General features: G+C 37.6%; 1 protein-coding gene across 2 annotated transcripts in view; it reads right to left on the reverse strand.

Moving 5' to 3' along the window:
• Nucleotides 1-362: 362 nt before the first annotated feature.
• The window catches only part of Ethr (ecdysis triggering hormone receptor), a 142,582-nt gene continuing 124,892 nt past the window's right edge, over nucleotides 363-18,052 (reverse strand). Inside the window, exon 4 of one of the 2 annotated variants that reach the window (XM_089738851.1) lies at nucleotides 363-1,378. In XM_089738851.1, the coding sequence (XP_089594977.1) occupies nucleotides 385-1,378 (994 nt within the window). In that variant the 3' untranslated portion in view covers nucleotides 363-384. Of the gene's footprint in view, nucleotides 1,379-12,103; nucleotides 16,285-18,052 lie in introns of those variants that run through there. The other variant, XM_028187856.2, reaches the window with a different exon arrangement.

The raw sequence follows: 18,052 nt of genomic DNA on the forward strand, positions 1-18,052 counted from the left end.
TGGTACACAGACAATACTATTTTTCTGTGTATGTACTAAAATTCGAAATTTAAAAAGAAATAACCCGAAAAATATTTGATTAGCTGTTTCTGTTAAATTAATTTGAAGTCAATTGATTTTAGTAGTAGTAATAGTATTTAAACAAAAGTAGAGTAGTATTTAAACGAAACTTTCTTTAGTATTGTAATCGTATATAAATATATTTTTGTTGTCCCTATCTTATGTTGGTACACAGACAAATCTATTTTTCTGTGTATGTACTAAAATTCGAAATTTAAAAAGGAACAACCCGGAAAATATTTGATTAGCTGTTTCTGTTAAATTAATTTAAAGTCAATTGATTTTAGTAGTAGTAATAGTATTTAAACAAAAGTAGAGTAGTATTCAAACGAAACTTTCTTTAGTACTATAATCGTATATAAATATATTTTTGTTGTCCCTATCTTGTGTTGGTACACAGACAAATCTATTTTTACCTTCTTTACTAACGTCTAATGTTATAGAATAAACGCTATTCGTTTTAACGTCTAAATTTAATATTTGTATCTGTTTATTGTTCTCGTTATCGGCTATTTCTACTTCATTATCTATTTGCACGTCTTCGTTTAGCGCGGCTATGAATTTCATGCTGTTCCGTCTAGTGTTCTCAACGTTTATTATCTCGCCTATTTTAATTGGATTAACTTTCTCCTCCTTGATTTTCTTGCTATTGTTTAGTATGTTCTTCTGGGATGATACTCTGTTGCTATACCTTCTCCAGAATGAATCGGAAGTGTTCTGACTACTAGAAAACCCAGTCGAAGTGGTTGTATTAAAAGTGTCCCTTCTCTGCATCGTTTCCCTCAGATTCCTACTGCACCTCATCAGCTTGTTTATCTTTAACAGCTTCACGAAGCCGTCCCTGAACTTCGACGACATCAGATTGTATAAAATCGGATTAATGGCTGAATTCAAATACAACATTACCCTACAAAAATACAAAAGTATATAATAACCATCTATACCTAACGACATTATTGTCTCCGGGGGGAATACGATGATCCATAACGTTAACGCTTTAAATGGTAGTAAGCATATGAAAAACGACAACACAACGGTACCTAACATCAGTATGACTTGTTTCCTATAGCGGATGACGTTTCCCGTTCCGCTGGTGTTTTTGCTGCTCTGCGCGATGATGACGGGATTCTCCATTAAGTTTTTAGCGATGACGCTGTATAGGACCAGTAGAACTCCGAGTGGCACGATGAAGAAGATCGCGATGGTCAGGATGAAGAATAAGGCGGACCAGAAAGTGTCGGCTTGGGTGAGACACACCGGCACCTCAGTTCCATCTTCGTCCTGCTCGTATGTGAAAGTCGCGACGGCGAGAATTGGGCTGTGGAACAAATATTATTTGGATTAATTTAGTAACATAATATCATAGCTAGAGTTTAAAAAAAAAATATCCGTTTTTATTAATTTCGACATCAATGATGAAAAAATTTATTAAACCTGATATGCAAGCTTTACAATTGTAAAACGAAGTGCAAAGCTCAACCAACAGCTTAGGTTGACGTTCGATTAATATTTTTTAGGTTAAAAAAGACGCGGACTAGCAAGTCCGAAACCGGGCTATTACTATAGCGTGTTTGCATTCCATCCTGTAGAGCTGTATATGGCTGAAGGTGATTGGATGGATGCTGCTAATAATACGGACCAATTAAACTAAATATAGGCTATAGCTAGATATGACCGTATGACTAAATGTCCGTATGCGCAGGATAGCCGGTGATACTCCAGTGTGCTTAATGCGATGTGTGTTTCAATAGACACACACATCGAAGCAGACAATAGATGGCGTTGTACTTCTCGAGCGTTCTCGATATTAATAGCTCCTTTGATATTCGTTTCTGCTGTTCGGCGATAGATGGCGTTACTGTTTCCGGCCTAACAATAATGTGTGTAATGGTTTCTCTTTTGTTTGTAACGGGCACTCGCCATGGAACACGGATACTTAAAAGATGCCTGATACTCACTTACGACATTTTCAAGATAATTTGGCATATAATACAAGTTCCGAACAAATAACATTTAGGCTGTTGGTCTACTGAGCAACTTCAACAACTTCTTTGGAAAATCTACCTTTTGTCGTTTACCTTTTAAACTGGCAACCCTGACGTGATCTGTACACGCAACCTTCTGATATGACCACTTTCAGTATGATTTACATAAAACCCATAAAAATTGTTGATGTTCCTAAATATTTTATGAGCTTTGATGTTCCAATCAAGTTCTACAATATTGCTTACAGATAAGATAACAATCTTTATAATAATAATATTAAGCTCTTCATTACCCAGTAATTCTATTCGGCTATGCGACGTTATTGGCTCAGTTCTATAGCGATTCTGTCGCGATACATCATTTTATATTATGCTATTTTGTCATTTCGATTTGTTTTGTTTATCACGCAATATTAACTACGACTAGTGGTCCCGCAGTAGTCGAAATTCGACTATAATTAATTGGAATTGTAATTTTGTACACTATTATGATTGTATTTTATACTTCTATAATCACAAATTTCGCCAAGACTACAAAAATGTTTAACAAAGACAAGCCATATTCTATTCTCAATTTGACAACATATATGTCAAGAACAAAAGTTTGACAATAAATAGTATGCATGCGTGTGTGCGTCAAATACATGGTATGTAGTGTGTGTAATGTTTTCCTTATTGATTTAATGTATATTTTATGCATTATTTAAAAAAATATTAGCATTGTGTACTTCTTCTCTATATTCTTTATAAGTGTCGAAAATTTCATACTCCTCCGTCCGCGCAAATTTCGTAAAAAGAGATACAAAGTTTTTGCTTCACGTATTAATATATAGATATCTGTGGTAAATAAAAACTCTTTATAATATATGGGTTCATTGATCAGTGTTGATAAGTTTTCAGTCTTCGTCAAACGACGCAAGTTCCAGTTTGAACCATTAGTGTACAGTATTAGTAGTTCTGACCGCGGGCGAGGATCGGACGTTGGGTGAGAGGGTACAAGAGGATTCGTTTGGTGGGTAGGGCCCCAAAAGCAACCTTGGGTCCGCGGTCTGCTCTCAACAACTTGAGACCGTCAAGTTCCAAATACCCCGCGTGCCCCCTAGGTGTGGACACCACGTATGAGGCTCGGCCCCATAATTTAATATATTATTTTGTTTCGCAGTCGGTGAAAAAAATTTAGTAGTTATGGTCTCCATTCACGGCTATAACAATCACGACTGATCTGTGAAACAGTGTGTGAAGAAAAATATACCAATATGTACGCGCTTAGAACGCAAGCCGATATTCAATATACATACATAAAATCCTACTGTCACACATAGAAGCATGAAAAGTTTCGAGTTTAGCCTGAGATTTCGCAGTGATTTATCAGCACGTATACAAAAAAAAAAAAGTTTTTTATTGCGCGGTTTATAAATGTCAGTGGCACGGCTTCCACTCCGCCCATTCATAAGTTTTGTTTTTGAAGTACTCCGAGCTTATGATTCTGCTGATTGCGGGAAGCCTGTGCTAGTCGTTTGAATGACATTTTCTTATTGCTTAATTTTACTGGTGGTAGGACCTCTTGTGAGTCCGCGCGGGTGGGTACCACCACCCTGCCTATTTCTTCCGTGAAGCAGTAATGCGTTTCGGTTTGAAGGGTGGGGCAGCCGTCGTTACTATAAATGAGACCTTCGAACTTGTATCTCAAGGTGGGTGGCGCATTTACGTTGTGGATGTCTATGGGCTCCAGTTACCACTTAACACCAGGTGGGCTGTGAGCTCGTCCACCCATCCAAGCAATAAAAAAAAAAAAAAAAAAAAAAAATCCGCGAATAAGCTTACACTCCTCGTGTAATAGTCACGGATGACGACGTAAATAGTACGATCATGGCTGAGCCCTTGCTCGCCCACCTGTCCTGGTGAAACTGGAAAGGCCTCCGGGCCACCAGTAATCCTTCAATAATAAAAAAATAAAAAATACTATGACAATGAGAAAGAACCGAAACCTTAAAAGTATTTTTAATTATGTTCATTTCATTAAATTACCTCTTCGGTTTTCTAATTTCCAAATAAACGCATATATTGAAATCAATAAAAATATTTCGTAGCGATTAAACAAAAAAAAAACCGCCAGAAAACACTTAAATATTTTTCGAAGTGAACAAGCATTTAAAATTTATAGACACGGCTCGTTTGACATGAACTGCTAGCGTTTTAAAGTCTGTGGTCGCTGCTGTCGAAGTTAAGCCTTTCAGAGTGATGTTTGTCGTTTCAATTATCATTCCTGAGCATTTTAATGGATGCTCAAATAATAATGTCCGCAGTAAATAATACTGTGTTAAGTGTTATGTTTTGTTGCATGATAAATTGATCATAAAACATAGGTGTTTTTTATTTTATTTTATTGCCCTTGTAGGCAGACGAGCGCACGGCCCACCTGATGGTGAGTGGTTACCGTCGCCCATGGACTTCAGCGGCCAAGCCGCTGCCTACCACTTCATACTCTCCACAAGCCTCGTTTGAAGAAGGACATGCCATAGCACTCGGGAAACACCGTCGAGGGGAGCTCATTCCATAGCCGGATGGTACGTGGCAAAAAAGACCTCTGGAAACGCACTGTGGATGACCGCAGTGGCTCCAGGTAGTATGGATGAACTCTACTACGGTGGCAGGCGGTGCGATGGTAAAAACGAGATGACGGTATCATCTCGAACAATTCCTCAGAGCACTCACCAAAATGCATCGTATTTTCTCATATTTAATTATGATTAGTAATTGTTCGGTGTTCAAAATGTACAAATTTTAGAGAAACACGTTCACGATACGTATTCACTAACAACTTCCAAGATGAATAAATGGCGTCGGATAATAAATTATAGCCCTTAAAAATACATATTGTCTAATTAATGTAGTCGTTATGTTATTTAAAATTACTTTTACGATTTAATCTCGTGTTTTTTTATTGTCAATGTTTCGAATACTAGTAAGCCATGAACTAAGTTCATTTAGTTATGCCATAGACACAGTGGACTGAGTTTCTTGCCGGATCTTATCAGTGGGTCGCGATTCCGATCTGGTGATAGATTCTGCAAAACATTGCTGTTTCTAGACCTGGTGTTTGTAAACCCTATCAGATTCAGCCCGTAAGCTAAACCACCCGTCCGCGCGAAGCTAGGATAACTCCTTAGGCAGGGAAAATAAGTGTGGTTGAGTGCTTCATAACTTTAAGTAGTTCGCTTAGGTATGTTTTAAGATTTAATTATGTAATTACATACAGGCAAACGTCCTAATTGTATGCGAGTAAAATAGCGCCTCATTACAAAATACAATTCAAATGCTCCGCTACCTTTGTTTGGTTCGAGGACAATAACAGATTGAGGAGGAAAATAAATTAATTTCGGTATATAAATGAAGCAGCAAACATTTAATAATATACATAAACTGAAAGATATTTTGAAACCATGGCAAGACAGTACGGTGTTTTCCCAAATTTTTTTTATATTCGTGATGATATTTGAGAGCATACCCCCATACTCGGTGTTATTTTTATATAATGATTTTTTATTTCAAATCTCATTTACTGCAGACATTTTTTTTATAACATAGACGAGTGAATGAGCTCACTGCAGATCCGGTGTTAAATGGTAACCGTAGTCTATAGACATCCCAAAGTTAATTCTGCCTGTCATATTGAGATTTTAAGTCTAAACGTCGCAATTGTAGACAGTTCAGACAGTTATCCCCCTCCTGGCTGAGCCCTTCCTCGCCCAGCTGTCCTGGTGAAACTGGAAAGGCCTTCGAGCCACCAGTAATCCATCCATCATAAAAAAGATTATACAAATTCAATTTTTTGCGAGGTTTGATTTTTGTTACACCACGTTATTCCTTCATCGTGGAAATCATTAGTAAACATGTTACAAAAATTGTTATCTCTCCGCTGGATTCGAACGCAGGCACAGTCGCGTAGAGTATACCAAGCGTCTTATCCTTTAGGCCACGACGGCTTCATATTGCCCTCGCTTCCCAATATTTTCCCTACATTGGTATCTTAGTGTATTTTCTTTTCTAGCTTACGGTCCTTCTCTTCCTAGCAGACTCTTTTTTAAGCCTTGTTTAAAGAGAAACGTTTTTAAACACCACTATACTGATGGTCTTGATAGACCATTTCAACGTAGCTTTAAACAGTGGGTGAACTCACGGGGATCAAACCTGACCACGTTGCTAACACTAACCCTAGCAAGAGCAGCACTTCGTAGAATCTACCACCGGATCGGAAACGCGACCCACTGAGAAGACCCGGAAAGAAACTTAGTGGGTCGTTTCTGTGGGTTAATTTACTCGCCGAGCTAATTGTAAAATTGCTTTTCTTTTGCGTCTCTCAAAGTCAATCTAGGACTCTTTTCAAATCTCGTTTGATGATGGACATATCTTTCTGATAAAAGACACCGTGGAAGGGAGGTCCAGTCATTCCAGAGTCGTATAGTGTACGATTTAAAAACAATACGCCAATCATTTCAATCATTTGTGAATTCAACTTTATATCGTATATCTTTTAATATTGTAATTAAAAATCAAAAATAATCATTCACCAAACTCGGGTAATTAATATTTAGCACGAATTCCTTTGTTTCAATATAAATAGTTCCAAAACATTCGGATGGCAAAATTTTATTGTTTCGGCGCATTGTTTGCACACAATGTGCACATAATTCGAGCGTTAACTTGAACTTGAGTACTCGTATTGTTCGAGAATGTTCTAGAAAAGCCTCGCTTGATTTACCGTCGAACGTTTTCGTACGAGAACTGCGCTGAGTCGACGGAAAATTTATTGATATATGTAGTAGAAGTCTAGATTTTATTCGGTCAAAATTCTAGGACTGTCTATTAAAGGGCTGACGTAACAGGACTTTGGTGGATATTTTTGGTTTTCTTGAAGGCAAATTTTTAAAGGATTTTCTTTCTCTTTCTTTCGCAGGCCCAATCATATTGTTACGCCGATAAGAGTAACGCCATCTATCGCCGAATAGGCGAATGAATTTCGAAGGATCTTGTAACATCTAGAGCGCTCGATAAGTACAACGCCATCTATTATCAGATAGCGGAACCCACATCGAAAATACTCGACTTGTGAGGAATGTTTTCGACGATTCTCGGGATTTGGTATCGACTATAAAAGCGTTGCAGAGATGGCAGTCAGTTAGTATTCGGAACTACTCGAAGCGAAACAGCGGATCACCTGAAGCGAAGCGGAAGAAATGAATTAAGAATTTTAAAGTGAGTGAGTGTGTGGAAGTGGCAATACGGTGTTAACTTGTAATTGGGTATTATTATTATTTTTTTATTGCTTAGATGGTGGACGAGCTCACAGCCCACCTGGTGTTAAGTGGTTACTGGAGCCCATAGACATCTACAACGTAAATGCACCACCCACCTTGAGATATAAGTTCTAAGGTCTCAGTGTAGTTACAACGGCTACCCCACCCTTCAAACCGAAACGCATTACTGCTTCACGGCAGAAATAGGCGGGGTGGTGGTACCTACCCGTGCGGACTCACAAGAGGTCCTACCACCAGTAAAAGTTAGTGAGTGAGTGTTCTAAGTGGCAATACAGTGTTAGCTTGTAATTCGGTAGACTTTTTATTTATCCCGAACCCCAGCGCTTAACAATATAAACGTCTTAAAGGTGTTAATTTTTACGGTCGCTTTTTCGTTACATCTAATTTCAAATAATAATGAAGAAGTTTTGAATTTACGCTATCTTATTAGAGATATTGATTTGTATACCGAATCGAAACCACACTTAAATAGTGTACAATGCAAGGACATTGCCATCAACAAAGAGAATAACAAGGTGATCAAAACTTAACCATATGTATAGAAATAGAGTTGTCCATAGGCATGAACAGACGACCCGTGGTCCATCCGTCTTTAATTGGCCACCCATCTTGAGACATGAGGTCGAAGCCTAAATTGTGTTATATAATGGCTCTCTCACCCCTCAAAGGGCATCGCTTCAGATATACCACCAATAATTACGCAAAATCATTAATCAATATTACTTTTGTTATACGATGTTATTCCTTCTTCACTAAAGCCATTCGTGAACACGTAATATCATATTTTTTAAGTTATACTTCTTTAGGCGCGTTTTATGAAAAATTTATGAGAGTGAAATTTTACGATGCGCGCGCACCGTGACACAAAATTAACAGAAATGAAGTTGCCCACTAAATCGCTCATTACAATACGACCGACGTAACTTGGCGAGTCTGAATATAGCCGCAGGTGAACTTTCGCTCATGTACATTCGTAAAAAATGCTACCAACAAAACAGAAATGGAACCTCTGTTAGTGGCGCATGTTGGCACGCACGCCGCGCCACCTCTGTTCACTGTGTATTTATATTTATAATATTTATCCACATGCTTTGAGTTTCTACATTTAAAACACGTGTTTTCATTATACAAGTGCGAATTTTATATGTGCGTCTGAATTATAATCAGAAGTGAAGAAGAATCAATACTAATTAATAGTAGAAAATATTTGTGAAAAACTGTGCTCATCAACCTTCCTAAGTGCTCCAATACAACTGAGGTTATCCGTATGTATTATTTAGTAATATAAATGACAAAATTATTATTTAATATAATATAAATTCATACTAAATATTATTAAATTTTTACATTGTTATTGCCTTGTAGGTAGACGAGCATATGGCCCACCATAGCGGGTGGGGATAGGGAGTGGTTACCATCGCCCATGCACTTCAGCAAGGCCAGGAGCAGAGCTAAGCCGCTGCTTATCGTGAAGTACTCTCCACAAGCCTCGTTTGAAGAAGGACATGTGATAGCGCCTGGGAAACACCGTGGAGGGGAGCTCATTCCAAAGCCAGATGGCACGTGGTAAAAAAGACCTCTGGAAACGCACCGTGAATGAACGCAGTGGCTCCAGGTAGTATGGATGAACTCTACAGCAATGGCGGGCACTGCGGTAGTAAAAACGAGATGATGGAATCATCTCAAACAATTCCTCAGAGCACTTAAGCGTGTATTTGCTCTATGCACCGAATTATGTTCCATTTTTCTTGTAACAGCTTATAAAATAACTGAATATTTTTGTAAGCTCGATTCTACTAACATCTATCGCAAGAACTCGATTGTGTTACTGAAATAGAGAAGACCAAGAATCTTTGCCATGACACTATAGACGTTATAACACTCATTTCATATTTGACCTAAGCATAGGGATTGCGGGAGCAAAATTGAATTTCTTCAGTCCAAAGGTCTCCCTCAGGACGGCGGTAATCGAATCAAAATACCAAACACGCTACGAATATTAACTGAATATGACTACAAATTCTTGCTCTTGTGTCGTATAGTTGTTCCCGAGAATTATGTCTTTTTCTTTTGTCAAGCAGAGGGCTGACTGGCGCGTGGGGATATGGGTCTTCTTGATGGTTTCCTCGTCGAGCCTGTCACTGGCGACGAAGGGCTCGACGAATAAATTAACCCACTGAGTTTCTCGCCGGATCTTCTCAGTGGGTAGCGTTTCCGATCCGGTGGTAGATTCTGCGAAGCACTGCTCTCGCGAGTACCGGTGTTAGCATCACTTCCGGTTTGAGCCCCGAGAGCTCACCTACATGTTAGGGTGTAGCTGAAATAGCCTCCCAAGGTTATCAGCATAGGTAGGAAAAAAAACTTGATGGGTGTTCTGGATGGCCCGCAGACGTAGGGTGCGAAACACGGGTCCAAAAATGTTTTTAGGGCCTACCCACCAAACGACTTCCCTTGCATTCGCTCATCCGATGTTCGATTTTTTGACAATTTTACTTAGATCTTTTGTCTTTGTCAATTAATATATTATTACGCGCTGGGCTTCGGATAAATAAAAAAAATATACCGAAGTACAAATTAAAACTTTATTTGCACTTAGAACACTTAAAACACTACACAAACACCCTAAAATTCTCAATTCGCTTCTTCCGCTTCGCTTCGAGTAGTTCCGATTACTAACTCACTGCGTGCCATCTCTGCAACGATTTTATAATCAATACAACATTCCTAGATTTATCGAGAATATTCCATAAGTCGAGTATTGTGTTTCCGCTATCTGACAATAGATGGCGTTGTACTGGCGATAGGTGGCGCTACTCTTACCGGCATAACAATATATAAACTAAGAGATAACAAGATGTGTGCAGCTTTGCAATCCTATTCCCGTAGACTCTACTCCCGAACAGAAATAATAAATAGCTTTTCTTTCGTAAACAGCGACGGCTAGTTACCGAATAAATTACAACAGTGAACTTGTGGACTAGTACGTAAGTTATATTTCGTCACAACACTTATTATCCTATTAGCACGACACCTCATTTCCCTCGAACCCTTTTATACTGTTATATGAAATTATCGTGAGGGCTACTCCCGCTATTAAGTCTCCCTGCAGATAAGACATGTTCGCATCAATTTGCTGGTTATTTGAATTTTCGTGCTCACACATTATTTTTAATTGGACGAACCAACGTTTGGGGCTCCGAGCAAACCGACGGAGCACTTGTGGAGAGTATTAAACGGTAGGCAGCGGCTTTGCTCTGCCCCTGGCATTGCTGAAGTCCATGGGCGACGGTAACCACTCACCATCGGGTGGGCCGTGTGCTCGTCTGCCTACAAGGGCAATAAAAAAAAAAACACTTAGCGCTGCACTACACCAGGCAACTGACCGGAACCGATGGAGGCAGGCAGTCGACAAGCTGAAGCGGAGTCACGATCCTCAGTAACGAGGGAGCGATGGAGAAGAAGAAGAAAGTTTCTTTTTATCTTAAATACGTAATTTTAATCCATCTTTCATTAATTTTAATTTATCTTCCATCTTTCGAGCCAAACTTTATGAATGCTTAGCGGTAGAAACAGAATGGCGGTTGGTCAAGTTGGTTATTAATTTAATTAATTAGACATAAATAATTATCGCAAAGACGTAAAAATCGTTTTAAATGTTACTTCAAGTCGCGTAAATCGAAAAATACTATTGTAAGGTTTGTCGTAAAATAATGTAACTTGTTAATGCTAAGACAATTTTCGGATTGTCAAATAGCAACACTGTTGGTGGGAGCAATTACAGTAGTGGGGACGTCACATAGTAAAAAAGGCGGTAGTCTGAAAAAACGGGGCAGAAATCAGTGTACTCGGTAGTGAGCAGATTGTAAAAGTGGAGTTACAAATAAAGCAATACAGAATTGAGTAAACTACTGCACTCTGTGTATTATTTCCTGACTGAGGGAGTGGAGTTCTACACTATATTACTCTCTCTCTCTTCGATTGGTTCCTCACTGCTGAGGATCGTGACTCCGTCCGATTTCGTCAACCAACTGTCTCCATCGATCCCGCCCTGCAGCCCGGTGGAGTGCGTCGCTGATAGATATCCCCAGTTCCTCCGCTATTTGGTCCGACCATCGTTTGGGACCTCTACCCCTAGGCCTTTTTCCCTCTATTTTACCGGTCACCACAAGGCGTTCCAAATTATACACTATATTACTACTACTTTATTATTATAAATACTGTATTAGCATAGTAACATAGGTAGTTTATAGACCAGAGTGTGATACAAGCAACTCTTTATCCTGGGAAAATGCAACGTGGTACATTCTTTTTAAGTAATAAATTCAGATCTGGTGAAATAACGGGGCATGTCTAATTCCGGGAACGGTTTTAAAGGGAATTTTGGTTAATAGTAAAATAAGATAATTGGACGAATTTTCCGGTCACCATCTCCGCCGAACCCGTCGCTTGCGACGAAGGGCTCGACGAGTAACCCATAGACACAGCCCACTGAGTTTCTCGCCGGATCTTCTCAGTGAGTCACGTTTCCGATCCGGAGGTAGATTCTGCGCAGCACTGCTCTTGATAGGGCCAGTGTTAGCAACACTCCCGGCTTGAGCCCCGTGAGCTTACCTACTAGCTCGGTGAATCTATAATAACCCCTCGAGGTTCCTAGAATAGGTAGGGAAAAAAAGAACGATTTTTCTTAGTTATTTTTTCCGCGGAAACTATTCTGTAACGTAACGAAATAAAACAAAAATATATTTGGCACTTAATTTCATATAATTTATTTATAATTCACGTCTTGTAATTTTAAAACGAACGACTATTATCAACCATCACAACAAGAAAATAAAATTTATATACATTAAAACTTACGCTAAATTAAATAATACGTATAAGTCACTTTAAAATAAATTAATTCCAAAAATCAATTACCTCTTTCTGTATAATATAATTAGAGGTCAAGCAAAATTATCACATTGCACCTCGATAACTTTTCAATTGAATTAACCCACAAGTACACCTTTTTTATTTAAATTCGCATCAAACTATTAATCTAGTCTTATTTACTATGAAATTAAATAATACATTTTATAACAACGATTATGATCGACAATAATGAATTTATATTACTGGTGGTAGGACCTCTTGTGAGTCCGCACGGGTAGGTACCACCACCCCGCCTATTTCCGCTGTGAAGCAGTAATGCGTTTCGGTTCGAAGGGTGGGGTAGCCGTTGTAACTATACTGAGACCTTAGAACTTATATCTCGAGGTGGGTGGCGCATTTACGTTGTAGATGTCTATGGGCTCCAGTAACCACTTAACACCAGGTGGGCTGTGAGCTCGTCCATCCATCTAAGCAATAAAAAAAATAAAAGTAAAATCAACCTTTTACTAAAACAACAGTCTGCTTGAAATATAACAAATGAAAATCAATGTTATTTAGAACCATAGATGACATTGCTTGTGGTCAATTAGGGAAAACCCAGGGTGCAGGCAGCTTTGAGACATGAGGTCGCAATTATAAGGACGCATTTGTCTATATTTTGTAGACGCATCCGCCTATGATATCATCCTTCGATTCACAAGCTTGAATATCAATAATGTGACGCGGACATCCTCAAAATCTTCAAGTTGTACTATCATTAAATCGAGGGGTGAAAAGCTGTTTGTTTAAAGCTACATTTCGATTAATACGCGACATTTATATTTGTAACTAGCTGACCCGGTTTGTAGTGCCACAATCGATAAATAAAATAAACTTAAAACAAACAAAAGTAATCCGTCCGACGGGGCACACATCAAACGAAAAATAAATTTGTTATTTTTATTTAATTCCGAGCATTTTCATATTTTTCTACTTTTTAAACCTTCTCTGGACTTCCACAAATAATTCAAGACCAAAATTAGTCAAATCGGTCCAGCCGTTTTCGAGTTTTAGCGAGACTAACGAACAGCAATTCATTTTTATATATATACAACAGCTGAAGAACATACAGCTGAAGAAGTTTTTTTGTAATGATATTTTTTCCAATTTTTAAACTATAAATTTACAAAAATGTCGCATAAATCAAAGCCTTTCAATCCTCGAAATAATCATTATGCGTCTTCATAAATTGATCATCTGTTCTTGTTATATCTGTAATTTAGTTTTGGTAAACAATATTTAAAAGGATTTTCTCCGCATGCAATTTAATTAAATCCAGTATATATATATATATATTTTTATTGCCCTTGTAGGCAGACGAGCATACGGCCCACCTGATGGTGAGTGGTTACCGTCGCCCGACGTTTGATAATGTCAGATAAATTCTCGCTACGATTAATTTCTGCTACGAACAAATAATTATTTATTCGGATAAATAATTATTTATTCGTAGCTTTATCACGTAAAATAATTATTTATTCGTAGCTATAAAGCTATTGAGCAATAAAAAAAAGTTGTCAACCGTATTTGTTTGTAGCAGTAAACCTGTTGCTGGCTATATGCGTTTGAGTAAAATAAACATTATCACGTGCCTTTATTGTACATTTTTGATTATTTAAAACTAGTAATTTTGCCTTAAAAACATATAGCGTATAAATTCATCTCTAAATATTAATATTTTAATTACATATAATTGGTACATTTTATTTGACACGTCACAATTCTTAAATCTATACATAGCACATGCTATTTTGTATGTAATACAAATATCAATTTTCCAGTGCTCCTTAATGTTTGTTTTAGATCATTTTGCTTAGTGCAAGTTTTTTACGTTGGTCGCTAGGGACGCTGTTCCAACTTCATACAAATTTGAGTTAACTTTGACGCGATCGAAAAGTTAAAAAACTCGCACTAAGCACACTGGACATTTTTATTAAATGCACTGATTTAATAATGTTTTCTTAATTTCGTGCGGGGGCCATAAAGCTCTCGAGTGGCGACCGCGTAGCTTTGGTAAGCTTCGAACGAGATAAACCGACGATCTTTTAAAAGTCGCAGGAGTCCGGACGAATATTGGGGAGCCAATCCGTCAGACATCTATGGGCTTATAGTTTTTGACGTACATATATCGTCTTTTCGCATTAAAAGTGTACAATTTCCAAAAATATTCGAAATTGAGTTAATATATGCGGAATCATTTGGTATCACCAGTATTTTTCTCATAAATACAGGCAAAAGAGCGTAGTTTAGTTTCCTTTTTTTTGTTTTTAGTTTACCTGTATTTTGCCTACTATTAACAAAATTAATACATAATTTTAACTTACTTTAAAAGACAGATAATGTAACTGGTAAAGACTAAAAAATAAATATTGCAAATATGATTAATATTAAAAATATCATATGTTAAACCTTTAAAACACTCTCCTGTAAAATTTCGTAAGTTTTGAGATTATACAGTTTTAATGCGAGAAGACGATATTTTGCAAAGAGATTTCTCATACTTGATGGTGAAACTGCTGTCTGAATCTGCGTCAATATCATCACGATTCAAACACGCTTGGGAAGACCTATTTTGATTTTGACACAATATTTTCGTCTTCCGTATCATGTAGCATAACTACCATAGAACTTTACATTCCTATACGTGTTTTTACACGTGTAATAATTAGTTTAAACCAGGGCTTCCCAAACTTATTTTGTTTACTGCCCACTTTGAGAATAAATTATTTTTTAGCGCCCCCATTTTTTCACCTATTAAAAAACCATAACAGCGAGAGTACAGTCGGTGTCTAAGAGTCCTCCTAGATGAAATTACAAATCGCCTTCCAAGCCACTAACTACACAACACCCCTATTTTTTTCTGGGTCTCCTACCGCCCCCCTTTAGGCCTGCAGCGCCCACAGGGGGGCGTTATCGCCCACTTTGAGAAAGGCTGGTTTAAACCAATAAACAATAATTGTACAGATTAAACATATCCGATATTAGTGGGATTTTAAACGAAACTCTCTGGGAATTCGTAATCGACACTCTTCGACTTCTGAAAAGCCACAACCGAATCAACTTTGGTCTTTTTACTGTAATTCATTACGTTTCTTTCCGAATCAACGCTCTTTGCTTTCGCAGTGTTGATCAGTACGTTACGGCGCAACGAATTAGCTCGAGGTAGGTCTGTATCGATTTCTGATCGAATCACTTTAGGATTCAAATTGGAATGAATATTATCTGTCCTGTTTATATCCATGCATCCTTCGCTTCGCATTCTGTTGATTCGATTAGGGTTCAAATTCGAACAGACCGGCGCTGACTGCTGCCTTAAAAACGCTCTGTTTGGGAATATCCTGTCAAATAAGCTTCTCTCCTCGTCTTTGCTGTTAGTTTCCGCTTCGCTTCTATCGACGCTCGTTCTGTGGCCGAAGAATTTCTTCAGGCTGTTTGTAGTTCTGGTCAGACTACTGCTAGTCGTTGAACCATTCGTTATGGTCCTCTGCGTTCTTCTGTTCAGATCGTTTTCTTTTTTATAGCAAATGCACACCTTACAGAAGCCGATTCTGAATTTGGACGACATCAAGTTGTATAGTATAGGATTTATAGCCGAATTTATATAGAGCATGACTCTCGAGAAGTACAAGATGTTGTACCATTTCTCGGAGCTTATACCGTCGAAGCCTGACGGTGTTATTATGATCCACAGCGTTAGAGCCCTGTAGGGCATCAAACAGAGAAAGAAACACAGCACAACAGTACCCAGCATCAGGATGACCTGTTTCCTAGCTCTCGCGTTATAAGGATCGACAGTTTTGTTCATGACAACCTTAGAAGCGGCCGTAATTAAATTCTTGGCTATGATGCTGTATAATACGATTAAGATGATCAGCGGTAGGAGGTAGAGGAGGATGATGATTGTGACGAAGAATGTTATCTCCCAGACGGTGCCGGCTTGGGTCAGACATTGATTCACGACGGTCCCATTGACGCTGGTGGCCTTGTGATCGGCGATCGCGAGTATGGGGCTGCAAAGAAGAAAACAAAAGATAAAAACACTTTCAATGTACACTCTAGTTGATATAGCGGCTTCTACTAACAAAAAATGTAGTACAACATAATATACAAAAGCGATCTTGCACCATACTTTGTCTGTATTATAAAGACAACAATAGAACTGTTCCTAATATAGCCGACTCTCATTAGAATACAATATTCGACGTTTCTATTTAGTACTAGTTATGTTAGTAATTGTAAAACGCATTTATATAATATAAAAAGCATTCAGATGTACCTTGCTTTGAGTTCATATACAGGGTGTCCCAGAAAGAATGGATAATCCTGAAACACCTCATAGTACAGCTATTGAGGACACAAAACAAAAAAACTTAGGTAGTACCCAAATTACGTATTCAAACAAAACATTATGTTCCATACTACTGCGCGTTTCTGTAATATACAAAAGCTATAAATGAAATCCATAGGGTTTTTGGTGTTATAACATTCTACATGGACTATACCAATTGATTCAACCATATCAGTTGCTGTTGTAATTTTTTATAAAAATTAATTCGAATTAAAATTTTAATCATGAAGTGTAGTTAGTGTTTTTATCTGGTTTATTAATGGGTACTAACTGAGATGTTTTTTGTGTCCCCTATAGCTCTTCAATTAGATGTTTCAAGATTATCCATTCTTTATGAGACACCCTGTATATATATTGCAATATTAATAATTTGAATCTGTTTTTTATTGATGAGATATTTATATTCGGTGAAGTAATTTCAAAGCGGGCATGCTCAACCTAGTTTTTGGCCGAATTAGTATAAGCAATGTTAAATAATCCAGATAATTTATATGGCATTCTTCGTTTTCGGTCATATAATTTGCTTTATTGGTTGATGCTTAAAACAGCTTCACGAGATTATCTGTTAAATGAAGAAACACAAGAATATATAAATGAACTAGCTTTTGCGCGCGGCTTCGTCCGCGTGGAAGAGTTCACAAATAATGCTTTATTTTAGAACAAATTTGGTTAGCATAAAAAACGTTATAGTGAGCCAACTTTAACATACAGACATATGCTGTCGAGGACTTTGTTTAAAATCTTTTAAAGGGGAACAATTCTGTTATGCATTATTTTAGCGAAACTTTAACCGTTTCTGCAGCGCACGCAATGGAAGCTCTCAAAAGGAAAAAAAAAACCGATTTTGAAACATTCTTTATTTGTGCTTCGCTTGTATTAGTTTTGGCGTGATGTTATATAGTCTATAGCCTTCCTCAATAAATGGGCTATCTAACACTGAAAGAAATTTTTAAATCCGATTAGTAGTTCCTGAGATTAGCGCGTTCAAACAAACAAACTCTTCAGCTTTCTAATATTAGTATAGATTATTCTTAATTCTTCTCTTAGTGCTTAATTCTTCTAAATGCATTGCAAAGGGTAAAACGGGGTTGCAGGTCACATCTCGACAAGCCCCTAACACTTCCAAGATTATATCGAAGGGTGAAAGCCTATTTTTATTTAAGTGTCATTTTTGCAACTTAACAGGAGAGCCATTTCAGCCATTTCAAGTTCAAAATAATAAAAAAAATCTTCAGCTAAAATGAATTCAGTAATTTAATTGAAGTTCAATTAAAAACATCGAACTGTTGATGCTAATACCAAATAGAACGCACCTTCAATAACAATGATAAATTTCGTGTCTTTGAGCTTTCGATATCAATATGATGAATAAGTAAAATTGTTGATTTATTATATGTATGTAAGTATAGTAGTATGTAAGTACATATATA

Source organism: Bombyx mandarina, chromosome 26 (genome assembly GCF_030267445.1).
Source record: "Bombyx mandarina strain Sakado chromosome 26, ASM3026744v2".
In the NCBI taxonomy this organism is placed as follows: Eukaryota; Metazoa; Arthropoda; class Insecta; order Lepidoptera; family Bombycidae; genus Bombyx; species Bombyx mandarina.